The sequence below is a fragment of the Myxocyprinus asiaticus genome, chromosome 25, assembly GCF_019703515.2.
Source record: "Myxocyprinus asiaticus isolate MX2 ecotype Aquarium Trade chromosome 25, UBuf_Myxa_2, whole genome shotgun sequence".
In the NCBI taxonomy this organism is placed as follows: domain Eukaryota; kingdom Metazoa; phylum Chordata; class Actinopteri; order Cypriniformes; family Catostomidae; genus Myxocyprinus; species Myxocyprinus asiaticus.
Genome location: NC_059368.1, coordinates 20,903,896 through 20,922,607, shown reverse-complemented (window position 1 = coordinate 20,922,607; position 18,712 = coordinate 20,903,896). Strand labels below are relative to the sequence as shown.

Sequence of the window (18,712 nt, the reverse complement as noted above, 5' to 3'; positions counted from 1 at the left end):
TTATTACTGATGTTTTAAAATTATGTTGAAAATATGTAGGCCTATAGACCTATTGCCTATCATGTGTTTAGGATTGTAAAAATGAACAAATTAACAATGAAACTGGGCTAAAACTCTGCTGTGACCCTTCTTTGCTGGCGGAAGCTGTCGACGTCCAAATGTCTAATTGGGCTTTTTCTTTTGTTAATGAACGCTTGACTCGAGGGATGTACTGTAGCCCCGGGTCAGTAAGCTGATATACTGGCGCGCTGTGTGTGGTATCCAAGCCAGTTTCACAGAGGCAGCCTGCTTCCACTCAAGCCAAAGCCTTTGCTCTCTTTCTACCCTCTGTCTTTCGCTCGCTCAAACACTGTCTCCCGCATTTGGTGGTATCACTTTTTTCTATCAAGGTAAGCTTATTAAGACTTCTTACGCTGATTCCCTCCAAGGTGATGAGAGATGTCCATCTAATTTTAACTCGAAATTAACCTACTTTATTATAAAGCGTGCAACACTGACTTTGGTCCTGGTCCCGTTTCAACAACAGCAGTGATATTTCTTACTCTGTGAATGACTCAGGCAAAATGGCCAAAATATGTTTAATAAGTTAGCCAGAAAGATGAATAGGCCTGAGCCATAAAGAAGAAGAAGAAGAAGAAGAAGAAGAAGAAGAAGAAGATGATGATGATGATGATGATGATGATGAGAGACAGGCATTGAGAGAGAAAGAGAGATGTTTGTGGTCGGACACTGACAGATTGATGGTCGGTTGATTTTGGGACAGTGTGCAAGAGGGCTCTAGAGAGAGGAGTTTGCAGGGGTCTGAGGGGTGAGGCGGGCCGGGGAAGGAGGAGCGAATCGAAGAGAGAAAGCCAGAGAGAGTTATTTGAGTGATTGGCGGTCGAGTTTTGTTTAGTTGAGGGTCTGCACGAACTTTCCATCTTTCCGTTTCTTTCTCAAAAAGGGATTGCGGCGGATCAGCGCGGAGTGGCTGGAAAGAATAACAGCAAAAAGTCGATACTGACGTAGGCTATCATTTGGATGTATTTTCTCTCACAAGTAGACGGATTTTCACTGCAACTTTTAAGCCACTTTAGTCCACCAGTTGACTACACCAGTTCTTAGTATTCTTGATTAAATTAGCATAGGAATTCGGATAACATGTATGGGTTGAGGGTGGCGTTTGTTTGTTTTTAGTACTCTCTCTCTCTCTCTCTCTCTCTCTCTCTCTCTCTCTCTCTCTCTCTCTCTTGGTTCTCGTTATTTGCTATTGAATATCTCTTTTTGCGTTTTACTTTCTTTTTTTTTTTTTCTTCTGTCAACGTCATTGCACAGCTGAGTTGCATTCGTATGTTAGATGACGACTGAAAGCTCTTTCACAGCACTGGGGTCGACGCCCCCCATGAGGACCAGTCCCGCGTCCATCGTACTGCATCCCGGACTGATGAACTCCACAGGTAGCTTGGGGGACCATGGCGCGGTGTCCAAGAACAAAAAGACCACCTCAGGGTTGCAACGCCCGGAGAAACCGCCCTACTCTTACATTGCGCTTATTGTGATGGCAATTCAGAGCGCACCGACCAAGCGACTTACCCTCAGTGAGATATACCAGTTCTTACAAACCCGCTTTCCTTTTTTCCGAGGCTCTTATCAGGGCTGGAAAAACTCTGTTCGGCACAACTTGTCTCTGAACGAGTGCTTCATTAAACTACCAAAGGGCCTTGGGCGGCCAGGGAAGGGACATTATTGGACCATAGACCCCACCAGTGAGTTTATGTTCGAAGAAGGCTCATTTCGACGAAGACCACGAGGATTCCGGAGAAAATGTCAGAATATGAAACCGATGTACCGAATGATGAACGGCCTAGAGTTCGGTTCCGCCATTTTACAACAGAGCTTTGACTACCAACCTCCCACCGGCGCTATTGCTTGCCATGGCAGTGGCTATAATATGGATCTGTCTAGTAATGGTTATGAGTCAATAAGCACCGGCCACCCCATCTCCAGACATGGCTACATGGCCAGCTGTCCAGTGCCCGGGAACGGAGACTATGGCACGGATAGCAACAACAGTCCAGTTCCGTCTTCTCCAGCAGTAGCGAGCGCGCTTGAGGGCCACTCACCGTATTCAGAGGGCACGGCACTCTGGGCATCTTCGGGCTCTCCATACTTCAAACAGTCGACTACCAACTCGAGCAATTCAGCGTCCACAGGGCAGCACCACGGCATTTTCACATACTCTCTGGAGCAGGGTTATATACAGCAAAGCGCGAGAGACAACACAGACATGTCAGGTAAGGACAGAAAACCCCCGTAAATCTAATTTTGATGCCATATATTATACAAATTCTGATCTAAAGACTGGGCCAAAATCACACATTGTATGACACGTTATAAATTAACAATGCCTTTCTGTAACTAATTCTTTATAATGGAAAAAAACGATAAGCCCTTTAAAAAAGTCAAAAGGTCAACTTTTTAGGTTAACTTACGTTTAAGTTCAGCTACTTCAATAACCTTATAGAGAATGATTTGATTGTTTTTGATAGCTGTTAAATTAATCTTATGTGTAAATTATCTGGTAAATTATCTGTGTAGAATGGCTCAAAAGCTGTGATACCTCTTGCAGTTGAAGAATATTTTAGGTAGCCTAATGTAAAAATGAGAAGACTTGAAAGTTCCTCACATTGCCACACTGGGGGAATCCTCTGCAGAACCTCAAGATACCCTTTCTAGGGAACCTCAAATATCCTATTGTGTAGCCTATTTAAGGAACTTCAATAGTTCTCCAAAGGGTTCCGCCATGTGGCAATCAAATTGTGCTTTGAGTGTCTTAAAATCTACAGTAGCCTATATACTTTAACACATAGCTACGTCTAACCACTTTGTTATGTTTGTTACTTTTTTCCATTAAGGAAAGTTATAAATGTTATATAAACAGATGTTTGCATTAAGATTATGCTATTATTATTATTATTATTATTATTATTATTATTATTATTATTATTATCTGGGATTCAAAGATCATGAAATTTTATTTAAATGTTTGAAATTGTTGTTTCCATGAACATCTAAAAGTGTTAGAAGGTCTTGATAAGAGGTAATTATTTAAAAATTTGGGAAGACGTAATTTAATTAATTCAAACTAAATTAATGAATGCTTCGACAAGTTGGTGGGTTTTTACTGGTGTATAACTCAACAAAAACAACGAACGTAGGCTATAGCCTACTTGTAATAGGCCTATTCACATTTGAGCTGATATAATTAAATGTAAATTCATTTTTCGTCATTTTAGATTTTAGTGCAGGCCAACATGTGATCATTATTTCTCACTGTGTATGTATCTATCCCCAGTGGGTATATCGCACTATCCGACACATTCTTCCCACGTCGGAGAACGAAAGGACTTCGTGTTGAATTTTAATGGGATTTCATCCTTCCACCCGTCAGCTGGTGGATATTACCATCACCACCATCACCATCATCCCCACCACCAAAGCATGCATCAAGACGTCAAACCTTGCGTGATGTAGGCCGTATGGCTGCACAAAGATAGGCATTTGGATAACTGTGAGGTAAAGAGAATTACGAGAATGATTAATGTACGTGCAAAATGCTTGCAGAAGGATTTTCCAAAACCAGCGAAAAAACAGTGACAACATGAGTAGTCAACAGTGCACTGAGCTATGTGAAACAAAACGCCAATGACTGTCCGTTCTTAAAACTGATGGACTGGGTATTTTGCTGATTTGTGGTTCAGTTTCAAAAGAGTTTGAATTAAGCACATGTAACCATATTTCACTTAACCTGTTCATTTCGATGTGATGTCGAAGTTAACAATAAAACATTTAAAGGAAAGCAGTGTGTTGTTTTGCCTGAATGACTGACGGACCTTCTACTACGACTCCTGCGCGAATACAAGCACTTTTTAGCGACTGAAGCAACAAAACAACAACAACAACAATAATAATAATATCTATCTATCGTTCTCATCGTTACTTTTTACTGGACAGGGTTTACAATACGAAGTTGTTGGCTTTAATTTCGATATGTAAATTCTGTCAAAAACAAATGTGCCCAGTGCTGACCAGGGCAAAATTATCCTGAACGTTTTTTATTTTTATTTAATTTTTTTTATTAGATCTCTGGGACCTAACGCGCAACAAGTGTTTAATATGCTCAGGGTTGCCAGATAATAGATTAAATTGAATAATAAATTACCATTGCATTGAAGTCCTATGGATGGTAAAATAAACAATTATTAATTATACCTCGTCTTTATTCAGTGTTTCTAACACCTGATTGAAAAGTATTATTTGTAGAGAAAAACTTCAGGCAATTGCAAAATAGTCCCATAAGTCACGTACTATATACACATTATACACTGTATACACAAATTGTGCATCATGCATTAGAATGAGTGAACTAATATTTCTGGGCTTAAAAGATGCAAGAACTATGCAGAGCTTTTTATTTTAACTTCCATGTTCTACTTAAAGACTGATGTGGCCCCTGTACCAAAATAAATGCACACCCCTGCTCCCTTGAATAGGGTATGTAAGCCTGTATATTGGCAAAGCAGATTTCCCTGAATCTCAGAGAACACCTGCATCAAAACTAATACACGTGTATGATTTAGCAAATCCATATGTACTAATTTGCAGGCGCAGCATTTTGCTGTCATTTTCAGCACAGATAAAAAAGAAGAATAAACGTTTGTACATTAAAAAATCTTTACGTTGATTTAGTAGCATTTAAACGACTCCATCTACGATATAATACGATACGTCTCCACTATATACAGAGCACCCGCACTATTTTCAGAAGCGGCCCTCGGTGATTTTGATCTGGAACTAAAATGAAATAAAGCAGCAACGCTTAGTTTAGTGATGAGGTAATCTTACCGACACTAGAATTGGAAATACAGGCTAAGCAAAAATGAAATTAGGAAATTATGTAGGCTACAGCAAGCATTCAAAATAGCCTATTTGACATATCCATTTACGGCGTATTAACTCATTGTTAATAAACGTTTACGTTTGTAGTGCTTTACAATTTGGCATTATAGTTTTTGGTCACAGCAGTCTCGCTGTTTCATATCCTGAGTCAGATATACAGTTTAAATTAATTTATAGGCTATACCCGATACAAAACGCATTTCAGAAATTAGGATAGGCCTACACCTTACAGTTGTACAATTTATAGCCTTCGTCCTTAATAATTGACATGTAAACATTTGGCAAAGAATGTAATAATTCTAAAGAGTAAACCTATGAAATTGGGTTCTTCTGCCACAACGCAACTCATCTCACGTCACACGTCACTTCGTGCTGCAGCATTTCACCAACAATGTATTTAGACCCGTGGACGGTGAAAGATAGAACTGGACGAAGGCTGTTCAATTCACATTTGTTAATGTCAAGAATGTCAAAAACAAGTTAAATAATTCTGAAAATGTAGGTCTCAGGTGGTGTAGTCAGTCGAACACGTTTAGACGGTACTCTACCACCATCTATCGGTGACTAGCTGTACATTCACACGGGTCGTAGTAATTAGACTTGACTGCCAGTGCTCGTCATTGAATAAACAAACCACCATATACCTGGAGCGAATATTTGGAAAGAAAACAATGAGACATTTATAGCAGCTAATAAGCACACAATATTTAGTTCCATGTTCATCTTCCAAGAAAATTATAATATATATATATATATATATATATATATATATATATATATATATGTGTGTGTGTGTGTGTGTGTGTGTGTGTGTGTGTGTGTGTGTGTGTGTGTGTGTATATATACCGAATGTAGGTAATAATTTTACCTGGAGACGACGATGTAAACAGTGTGCTGGCTCAGGGTTGCAGAATAAAGTAATAAAAGAAACAATCACAAGTTTCTCATGATAATGTGTCCAGTCAGGAGTGAGGCATTGTTCAATCTGAATCGGACATAGAACAAAACACGTTGATCAAAGCTTTCACCATGCTGAAATCCCACCCAGCATAACCAGCATATGTTGTGTTTTAAACGCAAGTCCACAAAACGGGATGCTGGTATTCCAACAAGGCTTTTTCTACTATTATTAAACAAGCAAAACTAGTACTACAGAAAGAAAAGAAAAAACATACTAGCTGGTGAACAACAGGGCTACGCTGGTCCACCAGCTTGAGCACTAACCAGCATTATCCAGCACAGACCAGCATGGAAATGACATGCTAGTAAATGACCAGTAAACAACATCTGAGTGAGCCTAATGAGTCATTATCATGGCTTGAGATATATAGCTGTCTATTCCAGAACATGCAGGATACAGGTGTGACTGTGAGCAGGGGTGCGGATCTTATTTAAACTTAAGAGAGGACAACAAACAGGAGATTGTCTTTATAATTTTGATTGTATAAGGGATAGATAGATTGTATATAGGGATAGATGCAACACATTTTGTCTAACTGGGAATTTTAAAACTTCTGGTTCAAGACCTCTCAAATTTTAACACGTCTAAAAATATCAGACATTTTAGGATCTGTGATTATAAAGCAGACTTTAAGAACTGATGCTGACAACCTTTGTTAAAAGCTGACAACCTTTGTTAAAACCTATCACAATATCGGAATATGTTGTAATACAAGTTGGTTGTACTGTTATTTGTAATAATTTAAGAAAGCCCTGCAATGACCCTATTGTACAATTTCCATATAAAAGGTTTTAATGAACAAACAGAAGCAGTGTGTGTGCCAGCACAATTATATGTTTGTGTTGATATTAGATGTTTAAACATTTTATGGTGCAGATCACCCTCCTGAACTGTAAAATATGACACCTAAAAATTTATGATAAAAATATTTACATTTTTTTTTCAAGAAGTTTTACTTTCTGAAAGATGTTGTAGCCTTCACAAGCTTGATCCTTTCTCTTTCAGCTGTTATAAAGCTTTCTACTGTTCGCCCAAACGGACTGTAAATGAAAAAAGAAAATAAATAAAAAATGTGGTTGAAAATGTTACAGCAGTTACCTCTTTCTACCCCTGTCAGGTACTGTAATATAATGATGGTATGAAATTATCATGAACTGAAAGCTATAATTTACTTGAAAGCATACATTTTCATCATAAACTCGTTTATTTAAAAACACACACACACACAAAACAGTGCTAATTAAAATACAAACTTGGTTTAAAATTCATGCACCTCATAAATCTAGCATTGCTTTAAAAAATAACTTGTGACACCAGTAACAAAGTGGATATGTGCAGTGACAACAGCATGAGCCTAGCTTTCCCTGTTATGTTGAACAAGCACTGTTGCAACAAAATCGTTTACAAGCATCCTCCGTTTCCCTGGGGAGATGATTATTATCATTTTTTACATTTGGAACACTGGATGTGAAACATCAGTGATCACTGTCTCTGATGTACCATAAAAGTAAAAAAAAAAAAAGTGTTGCAATCACTGCAAAAAAATAGAAATGCACTGATATGGAACATTATCTATGAAATTCCTGAGCTGAACTGAAAAGTACATCAGCTACATCAAACTGGACCCAGTGGTTGCTGAATTAATTTATTATGGACTTGTGTTTCAAGCTCTTTCCCATATGCCAGCAAAACTGCACCAGATGTGTGCACAAGGTTTCTGTAGGGCAGACCAGTGGCGGATTTAGGCATGGGCGACATGAGCAGTTGCCCAGGGCGGCATCTTGCGGTGTGATTGACTCTTAAACAAAGACATATTTAAATAAAGAAAGTATGTCCAAGCTCTTGAAAATTACTTCTTCAGACTTGAACTGTTACAATCAAAATTGAAATCCTAGAATTAGCTTTTGGTGGAGTCACTTTTATGTAAATTTTGCTAAACATTTCTATTATTTTCAGTACCAGTTCTTTTTAGTGCTACTTTCAGCAGCACACTGCATATTGTTCTTTAAGTTTTGGTATGTGTGCATTTCTAAAATTTTATAAACAATTAAACATAAAAGTTTAAGTTTTTAAGGAATATTTTTAAATGCCCTTTCAAATATACAAGTTTTATAAAGAGGTTATTTTTCCCTTCCACAAATATACAGTACTGTGCAAAAGTTTTAGGCACTTGTGAAAAATGTTGCATAGTGAAGATGTCTTCAATAATAATTACATAAATAGTTTTAATTTATCAATTATCATCAAACAAATTCCAGTAAACATAAAAAAGCTAAATCAATATTCGGTGTGACCACCTTTGCCTTTAAAACAGCCCCAATTCTCCTAGGTACACCTGGACAAAGTTTTTCTTGGTTGTTGGCAGATAGGATGTATCGAGCTTCTTGGAGAATTCACCACAGTTCTTCTATCTATTTAGGCTGTCTCAATTGCTTCTGTCTCTTCATGTAATCTCAGACTGACACAATGTTCAGTGGGGGGCTTTGTGGGGGACATGACATCTGTTGCAGGGCTCCCTGTTCTTCTATTCTAATCTTTTCTATTTGCAAAAGTAATGTTTGTGAGTCTAACATTTATATTTCCTATTGACACACTAAAGCTGAAGATATAAATAATCATCTTAAGACAAGCGCTTTTGTGAAACATCTTATGTGCCTAAGACTTTTGCACAGTACTGTATATATTATTTTACTCAAGGCAGTGTAACAGCAAAATAGAATGTATTATGTTACATGAATGAACAATACATGCAGAATGTTTTTACTACGTACAGATGAGATTTTGAAGACTGGTACCCAACATTTTTGGTTGAGAAAGGACCAAGAGAGAAACCATAACCTGGGGTGCCTTCCACAGGTGTAACTAAATGGCTGATTCAAAAACAGGATCTCTTTCATTAAAGAGATGACATGCAGCATTATGAGTCAAGGCATAATTTGTTCATAGGCTTCATGTGAATGTGACATTAAATTCTGAACAGTAAAACCTTCCTAAGTTGAATTGGCAAACCAACAAGTTATTGCTTAAACCAGCTCAAAAGCAGTCACAATAAGACAGATGTTTTGTAATATTTTATGTTCTTATCATACTAAATAATCAATATTATAATCCTATGTATGTGTTACAGACCTGTCTGTTTTTCATTTTCAATGCAGTGTTTTCAATTTTAGTGGAATATCATTATAGTCGTTGAAACAAATCTAAAGGGAAACCGAAGGCCTTTTCCCCAACTTCTGCCTCAGTATCTTGTAAATTCTAAAATAATAATTATCTGTAGCCTTCACTGATACAGTATAAAATGTTTTGTCTGCCTGTAAAATAATTTTATGTGGCATTAAAGGGATAGTTCACCCAAAAATGTAAATTCTCTCATCATTTACACACCCTCATGTTATCCCAGATCTGTATGACTTTCTTTCATATGTTGAACACAAACAACGATTTTTAGAAGTTTATCTCAGCTCTGTAGGTCCTCACAATACAAGTGAATGGGTGCCAACATTTTGAAGCTACAAAATCCACATAAGGGCAATATAAAAGTAATCCAGATGACTCCTGTGTTTAAACCAATGCCTTCTGAAGTGATATGATGTGGGTGAGAAAAATATCAATATTTAAGACCTTTTTATTTTATTTTTAATATAAATTCTCCTCCCTGCTCAGTCAATCTCCACTTCAGTTTCACTTTCACATTCTTCTTCTTCTGTTTTTGGTGATTCACATCCTCCTTGCATATTGTCCCCTACTGGGCAGAGAGGAAAATGTATGATAAAAATAACTTAAATATTGATCTGTTTCTCACCCACACCTATCATATAGTGTCTGAACTTTCTCTTTCTGCTCATCAACTCAGCACTTTCCGATCACCAACACAACACTTAAAAATACAACAAACGGAACAAATGATGCAGCGCCATCTATAGACTACAATCAATACAAACTTTTATAAATGAATGGAGGTCCCCATTGCATGTACTGTAACATCTACTCACCTAATAGGCTACTGTATGTGTAGACGAACTCCATTCTCCACTGCTTCATTGCATCAAATATAGACACTGATCAGCCACAACATTAAAACCACCTGCCTAATATTGTGTAGGCCCTCCTCGTGCAGCAAAAACAGCGCCAACCCGCATCTCAGAATAGAATAGAATGTTTTTTTGTTTTTGGCACCATTCTAAGTAAATTCTAGAGACTGTTGTGTGTGAAAATACCAGGAGATCAGCAGTTACAGAAATACCCATACCAGCCCGTCTGGCACCAACAATCATCCATGCGATTATCTAATCAGCCAATCGTGTGGCAGCAGTGCAGTGCATAAAATCATTCAGATACGGGTCAGGAACTTCAGTTAATGTTCACATCAACAATCAGAATGGGGAAAAAAATTTGATCTCAGTGATTTGGACCGTGGCATGATTGTTGGTGCCAGATGGGCTGGTTTGAGTATTTCTGTAACTGCTGATCTCCTGGGATTTTTATGCACAACAGTCTCTAGAATTTACTCAGAATTGTGCCAAAAACAAAAAACATCCAGTGAGCAGCAGTTCTGTGGATGAAAATGCCTTGTTGATGAGAGAGGTCAACAGAGAATGGCCAGACTGGTTCCAACTGACAAAGTCTACGGTAACTCAGATAACCGCTCTGTACAATTGTGGTGAGAAGAATAGCATCTCAGAATGCTATTCTGAGATGCGGGTTGGCGCTGTTTTGGCGGCACGAGGGGGACCTACACAATATTAGGCAGGTGGTTTTAATGTTGTGGCTGATCAGTGTATATATAATCATGTCGCTCAGTCTTTCACATGTTCTTCCAATAACTTTTCTTCCACCGATATTTTGGCATATTTTGAAAGTTTCTCTTCACCTGTCACATTATCCACAAGCATGCTTGATGAAATGTAAACGTGATACTGAAAGCTGATTGGCTTGAATGGTTACCTCTGATAATAATCGGTTATGAACGCGGAAGGAGGCAAATTTCATTTTTCCTGTTTGGCCTTTTTTGGACGCTTTTTGAATGGAAGCAAATAACGTTGTGTCATTTGAATATCCATTTTGATTGGTCAGTTTACTAATGAGAGGAGGCATTATGCCATAAGCCTCCTCTGGCATTCATGACCATTCATACAGTAATTTAAACTCATCTGTTTACCGCGCATGAAAGACAAATATATAGAAAAACATATTCTTGCATTAAAGGCATCGGAGTTGTGTATGTTAGTGAGTAAACTGATTAAAACAACGTTCATTTTGAATACATTTTTGCGGAGGCTGAGCCTTCCTTGCCTCCTCTGACATGCCGTCGCTGATAATTAACACATATACTGTACATTCACAGTTAATCATGATATAAGGAAAACATTATTAGAGGTAATAAGTATATTTCTCAGTTGTTTCCAAGTCTTCACTTACTTATTGTTAGATATGATGAATTAATACAGATTTGATGCTGCCAGGTTTTGAATGAGAAGCAGATCTGTAATTAAAATTATACTTAACTGTTAATTAACTTTATGGTTGTTATGATTTCTATGCTGATAAATCCACCACACATGAACAAATATAATTGTTAATTTTCCCTTATTTTGCTCTTATTTTGGTGAGGTGAGTGGCTTATTTTGGGCTTGTTTTTCCAGACCAGGTTGCTTCAAGGGTGTAGTCAGGAAATTACTTTTGGGTGGGCCTCTATAAAAATAGCAGGGACAAGTTTTTGCCCAATATTTTTTAAACCAAAAATTTCCTAACAACAGAGAAGCGGCGCATTCAAACAATTCTTTCACACTTTCAGAAATCAGAATTTAAGCATTTTTTAAAAAACTATTTTATAACTATATATTTGAAGTCAAAGAATAATCTCTAATATTCTGGGTGGGCCTGGGTCTAATTTGGGAGGGCCCAGGCCCACCCTTGGCTACGCCACTGGGTTGCTTGTTTCTCTTGCGAGATCTGGCAACACTGCAATTGGTATTTCACTCACCCCTTAGTGCAGAGTACTGTCATTTTAAAAAGAAGGTTATTAACTGTTCTTTTATTTTGTTCTAACCGGTTACCAGCAAAACTTCTGAACCAGAACAGAAAATACAGATATTGCTCAGAATGAACCGAAATGTAAAACATTTCATTTTTAGTCCCTGGCACACGCATAGGAAAATTGCAAAAGGTGTCATCCTAATAAGGTTTATTTTATTTATTTATTATAATTAGATTAACTATTGTCAAAAACACGCATTGCCATATGCAGTTTATTTGCATTGTTCTTCATCGATTGACTTCATTCAGCTTTACGAAAAGCTACGCAGACTTTACGAAGAAGATGTGTATGACAGCTGTGACATCAGTTCACGAGGCTTCATACAGGCAACATCATGTTCATGAATAATGCTGCCTCTATGCAGCTGGCAATGGAACATTCCTTTTAGTGCATTAGCTGATTGCATCCCTAACCCATTCACCATAGTTAACCACATTGTTTGAAGAAGTTAGTGTGTGGTCTGCCTGTTCGCGTGTAGCCTGACATCTGTGGACCAGTGCAGCATACAATGCTGCTACTCTTCAGATGTAAAAGATAGCGCCGGCTCTTTCTTATTGAGAACTTCATTTAGCACCAGTATAGAAATTGTTTACTCTTATGAAGGGATATTGAAATTATTATTCAAAATACAAACATACCAATTGTTTTATTTTATGTTAAAATGTTAGATGCTATAACTTGCTTCTAAAATAAAATTAGCTTAATTGAATAGTTCACCTAAAAAATTTTCTCATTATTTACTCATCCAAATGCCATCCTAGATGTGTATGATTTACTTTCTTCAGCTGAAAAAAAAAAACAAAGATTTTAAGAAGAATATTTCAGATCTGTAGGTCCTCACAATGCAAGTGAATGGGTACCAAAATTTTGAAGCTCCAAAAGCTCTTAAAGGCATCATAAAAGTAATCCATAAGACTCCAGTGGTTAAATTCGTGTTTTCAGAATCTATATGATAGGTGTGGGTGAGAAACAGATCAACATTGAAGTCCTTTTTTACTATTATCTCCACTTTCACATTCTTCTTCTTTTGTTTCGGCCAATTCACAGGGAGGAGAATTTATAGTATAGAATTTATAGTAATAAATGACTTAAATATTGACCTGTTTCTCACCTTCACCTATCATATCGCTTCCGAAGATACAGATTTAACCACTGGAGTCTTCTGGATTACATTTATGCAGTCTTTATGTGCATTTTAAAAATTCAAAAAGCTTCAAAAAATATGGTACCCATTTAATTGCATTGTAAGGACCTACAGAGCAGAAATATTCTTCATCTTCATTTGTGTTCAGCAGAAGAAAGGAAGCCATTCACATTTGGGATGGCATGAGGGTGAGTAAATTATGAGAGAATTTTCATTTTTGGATGAACTATCACTTTAAGTGTGTGTGTTATATATAGTAGGCCTATATATAGGCGGGCCTCTAAATGAATGATTTTAAAATGCTTTAATACACTCATTTAAATACGTCATCTCTGGGGAACAGAAGTTCAAATGGGTGCTTGTATACAAAATGACCACAAGGGGGAGACCAATGACTGGAACACATTTAGCAGGTGAATTTGGCCAACCTACAACAGAAGCGACCATTGTTGTTCCTCGCTGCATCGTGCCAAATCGGACTGATTCCGTAGTCTTGATGAGGATCTAAGACAGTACATTAAAACAAGAATAGGAAAGAAACTTCCAAGTGAAAAAGATGAGTCAGCAAATTTAGCCGCTGAAAATGAAATAAAAGCATATACATTCAAACAATAGGCTAATCGTCAGTTTTCCAACGTAGTTTGTACAATTATTGGATTGAGGCAGTTTTTTTATTATTTCATTTTATTTTTTGTAAGAACTGTGTGAATAATACTTTGTAACATTCACCTTGTTCATCCAATTTGTTAAGATATCGAGACCCTAGCCTATGATATGATATTAACATTTCCGTCAATTAACAGATTTAACCCAATTTAGCCAAATTAGATAAATAAACAGTTTAGGGGAAAGAAATAATATAAAATACATGCAAAATAATAATAATTAAAAAAAATAATAATATATTATTGTTTATGATGATATGATGAGATCGTGATATTAATTTTGTTGTTATATTCCTGTTGTATTGCTATACATTGTTGTTATTGTTTTCATTGGTAATGATGAGTTGGTGATGGTGTTTTATTATAATTTTATAACATATTTTTTGTAGCTGTTATTTGATTGAAACATTTTTTTTCCTTCCTATATTTTCTCGTTGTGTTGTCTATATATGCAAACAATTGTAATTTTAAATAGTTTTCACTTCATCCCAGAAGCATTAAGCTTGCTGTAACATACCATTAAAGATAATAAAAGATCACCTTTGGATCTATAGCAACTTCTCTTCATTTGACAGAAATGCAGAATGCGGGCTGACAAAGAATAACTTTAAACTCGGTGATTTTTCTCAGGATTAACCTGCACCAGAAAGGAAACATTGCCTTATTTACACAAACGCTACACCTTTTGGCATGCAGAATTTAAGCTTGTTCCCACGCAGTACATTTGTTCCCGAAAAAACAAACCCAGCACTATTGAACCCCTACAGCGCATTTATGCCAAAATATAAAAATGAATAGGTTACTGAGTCACAGGTGCAGCAGAGACATGACCGAAAACGGAAGATATTCCAGTTCAACTGACACTGTTAAGAAAAAAACAAAAACAAATCGTTTTAAATATCATAAATAGATTTTAGATCGTTGATATAGTATTGATTAGGGCACATTGCTATGACCATAGGCTTGTAAGTCGCTTTGGATAAAAGTGTCTGCCAAATGACTAAATATAAAGGATACTTTTAGAAATAATAATAATAATAATAATAATAATAATAATAACGACAGTACATAGCAGCAATACTTTAGTCAATATCCTGATGATACCCTGTAGATTTAACTTCCTATAGTGGTACCTGAGTATATGTGACATTTATAATTTTCTGTCAGCATTTCTAGTCATTCCGTTATTGTCTCCCTTATCCTTAACTCAAGGGTAGGCTATGCCTATACCCACAGGGAAAAAGTCTTCGGGTACAGCCTTCCACAAAAAGCTCTCGAGCGCTTATTGGTCACGAGATGTGCTCGGGGAGGAGCGCTAACGCAGCCAAAAGGCACATTTGGTAATTCGGTGAAAAAGTCCCTCTGAAGTGACGGATGCGGGAAGTTCACATGTTTTCCTTATTCACTGACTTCTCCACGTAAGACACTTTGCTTCTTCTTGCCAGCACAGCCAGCGGTGAAACGTGAAAATCAGCTCGAAAGGAACTTTTGATGAAAGTTTCCTGACAATATATTGAAGGAAATTTGAAGTTGCGAACTCTGGAATGCTATGAATACATTTGGCTTCTTTTCGAAGTGAACAAAGAATTTTTCACCAGATTTTGTCTTTTCGTCCACGGTAGGAGAGCATTGGAGAGAGGGTACGATGCAGGCGCGTTATCCCGTGTCTAGTCCAAGCCCTCTAGGCTTGCCTTATATCACTGGGGAGCAGGGCTTTTATCGAGCCGCGGCCGGAGGAGGATATACCGGTATGCCTGCGCCTATGAGCATGTACTCTCATGTAGCGCACGAGCAGTACCCCGGTGGGATGGCCCGCGCCTATGGCCCATACGCTCCCACACAACAGCCCAAGGACATGGTGAAGCCTCCATATAGCTACATTGCGCTAATTACCATGGCTATCCAGAACTCAGCCGATAAAAAGATCACACTGAGTGGGATCTATCAGTTCATCATGGAACGTTTCCCATTTTACCGGGACAATAAGCAAGGCTGGCAGAATAGCATCCGACATAATCTATCACTTAATGAGTGCTTTGTCAAAGTGCCACGAGATGATAAGAAGCCAGGCAAGGGCAGCTACTGGAGCCTAGACCCGGACTCATATAACATGTTTGAAAACGGCAGTTTCTTGCGACGGAGGCGCCGCTTCAAGAAGAAGGATGTGCAGAAGGAGAGAGAAGACCGGGAGCGACAGAGCAAGGAGACCCCGGGACAAGCATGCGAGCAAGACCCCCAGCCGCCGGTGAAGCTCCGGGATATAAAGACGGAGAACGGGGCCTGCACGCCCCCGCATGACAGCACTCCACCCCTAAGTACCGTGCCTAAAACGGAGAGTCCAGACAGGAGCGGCGGGAGTGCGTGTAGCGGAAGCCCGCAGACGCAGACGGCACAACAGGCCTTCGGTATGGATACAATCATGACAGGACTTCGTGGGTCCCCACAGCACGGTGCAGAGCTCCCGGCCTCCCGTGCTGCCCTTCCAGGCTCGGTGTCTCTGACCTACTCGCCATCACCGCAACCCACGCATTACAGTCCACCCTGCGGCCAGCCCGCCACTTATCACTGCAATATGCAAGCAACGAGCCTGTACACTGGGGATCGAGGCCACGGGGATGACACTTTACCGGAATACACAAACACAACAAGCGCCTCCTCTATCTCACATCCCCACCAGAGCTCGAGCCAGGAGAGCCAGCACTTGCAGCAGAACAGACTCGCGCCCTGGTACCTCAATCAGTCCGGAGAGCTGGGACACCTGAGCGCGAGCTATCCAGCTCAGCAGCAGAACTTCCACGCAGTGCGCGAGATGTTCGAGACACAGCGGATAGCTCTGAACAGTTCTCCGGTGACCGGAAGCAATAGCTGTCAAATGGCTTTCCCGTCCAGTCAGCCACTTTACCGGGCTTCCGGAGCCTTTGTATACGACTGCAGCAAGTTCTGACCAAAAAAATTTCAATTTATATATATCTATATCTATATATATCTATATATATATATATATATATATATATATATATATATATATATATATATTTGTGTGTGTGTGTGTGTGTGTGTGTGTGTGTGTGTGTGTGTGTTTCTCAATGTGTCTGTAATTTAAGAAAGCGTTTAGGTCAGTGAACTCGGGCTAATATGCGAGATTTTGTTTATAGTATAATTCTGCTGTGGTCGTCTGACTACACATAAACATTCTTCCTGCTCGTTCATGAAGTTGGTCTAAAGATAGATTTAAAGAAAATGTGTTAATTTATTTCATGTAAGAGCATGTGGACCAACTTTTCAAGGAAATGTCTTAATTATTTATAATCCATGCAGTATACAGAGTGTGCAACTGAGTTACATTTTTTTTCTTATAATTTTTTTTTTTTTTTAATATTCAAAATTACTATTTTCTAAATAAATTGTCGTCTTGGAGTTAAAATCTCGAGTGATTTATCGTTTGTGATGGCTGCTGAAGTCATCATTTATTTAAATGACTGGCAGATCTTATTATCCATCCATTTAACAGGCTAATGGCCTAAAAAGCATGAAACAATGTGTTTAAACGTTCTTTTAAACGTAATGAGCAAATGTTTGCCAGTTTTCTTATTTTACTCCTAAAAATAACTTGCGCTTGGACGCATAACTTAATAAGGCACACTGCTGACACGAGGGGCGGGGGGGACCCAAGGGGCAAAGGTTTAAAAAACATCTGGAAATAATTATTTTTTCACTTACGCGTAATATTTTTTTCACTTAAAGGGAAAAAAATTCCTTTACTTATTCCTAACATTAAAAATTGCAATTACTAAAAGCACACTAGCAGCAGCGCACCAAAATAATAATATTTTATTTTTATTATTATTACTACTACTATTTTTCAAAAATACAATAACCAACCACCTTTTATACAAAGCTGTATTTACGTTATATAAATAATGTATAAAGCTATTTGAGCACTTTATTGCATAGACTTTAAACGTGGGGGGAGAGGGGACAAGGTCAGACAGAATTTTTACCTAATTTGCTTTACTTGAATTTTTTTAATTATTCACTCATCAGTCTGATCTTGTATAAACAACACGAAACGTTCTAATGTGATTTGTCTCTCAAATATTATTTAAACTGATTAAAAAGTTCTCGTAATTAAGGGTATAGAAAAGTTTCTAGTTTTGTTATGATAAACGTTTCACTGACAACTAGAATGATCTCGAGAGGATATACTTCTCCTTAACAGTCTTATTATTTTGTGTGAAGCTGTTGAGTTTTTGCTTCGTTCGTTTTACAACATCAACTGTTGGCACACTGGAGTATTTGCAATCTTGTGGAATGCAGACAACAATTGATTTTGATAGAAGTTTTAACGTGTAAACACATAATAGATTAAAAAGCAGACAAACAGAAGATGAAAGAATTGCTGTTGGCCAGACATGTTAAGCCAGCAATGTAAAATATGGTCTTGATAAATCCAATGATAAAGCCCTCAAACACCAGCATTCTACTCAGTAGGCCTACGCGAGTCAGTGTATACTGCCTTTTTAAATAAATGGTCAAATTGTTTTAACTCTGTCCAAAATGCTTACTGTTGTCAACTCAAAATCCGAACACCTGAAGATACCGGACACATCTCAATAAATGATTAGGCTACTACACAAATTACTATTATTATGTAGAGTAATTCCAATAAAAGTGACTATTTGTTGTGTAGTTTTGTTATGTTTCCCTGGCACATATTCAGTAAATACAGCGATTTGTAACACCGTAAACACCACTGTAATTATGCAGCATGTATGAGTCTGCGTAAAGGCCTACGGCACTGTGGGTGCAGCAGCAGAAACTGTAGGCTTTTTCTTTTGCCTGAGTGTTGTGCCTTTGTATCCTTGCAGTGTCACTTGTGTTCATATGGAGCATAATTGACCCCATAATTGAGGTTTTTGTGATTATATAAACAGTATGATTAAATAAGATTTGTGCATGATCGGATC

General features: G+C 37.9%; 2 protein-coding genes across 3 annotated transcripts; both read left to right on the top strand.

The window, feature by feature from the left end:
• Positions 1-296: 296 nt before the first annotated feature.
• Positions 297-3,833, top strand: LOC127416176 (forkhead box protein F2-like). 2 transcript variants are annotated; one of them, XM_051655373.1, is made up of 3 exons: positions 297-389; positions 1,315-2,273; positions 3,335-3,833. In XM_051655373.1, exons 2-3 carry the CDS (start codon positions 1,337-1,339, stop codon positions 3,511-3,513), a joined length of 1,116 nt encoding a protein of 371 aa, XP_051511333.1. In that variant the 5' UTR covers positions 297-389; positions 1,315-1,336; the 3' UTR covers positions 3,514-3,833. The 2 variants fall into 2 exon arrangements, with proteins under 2 accessions (XP_051511333.1, XP_051511332.1); XM_051655372.1 differs by lacking the exon at positions 297-389 and adding an exon at positions 439-1,004.
• An 11,285-nt stretch (positions 3,834-15,118) lies between these two features.
• On the top strand, positions 15,119-18,445 carry foxc1b (forkhead box C1b). Its single transcript, XM_051655276.1, has one exon. The coding sequence runs from the start codon at positions 15,391-15,393 to the stop codon at positions 16,687-16,689; it is 1,299 nt and encodes a 432-aa protein (XP_051511236.1). The 5' UTR covers positions 15,119-15,390; the 3' UTR covers positions 16,690-18,445.
• Positions 18,446-18,712: the final 267 nt, after the last annotated feature.

What these genes read in the sequence shown, in the direction of transcription:
- LOC127416176 (XM_051655373.1), top strand. Translation starts at nt 1,337, where the DNA reads ATGACGACTGAAAGCTCTTTCACAGCACTGGGGTCGACGCCCCCCATG. An exon ending in AGACAACACAGACATGTCAG is followed by an intron (nt 2,274 to 3,334) that starts GTAAGGACAGAA and finishes ATCTATCCCCAG; the next exon opens with TGGGTATATCGCACTATCCG.
- foxc1b (XM_051655276.1), top strand. Translation starts at nt 15,391, where the DNA reads ATGCAGGCGCGTTATCCCGTGTCTAGTCCAAGCCCTCTAGGCTTGCCT.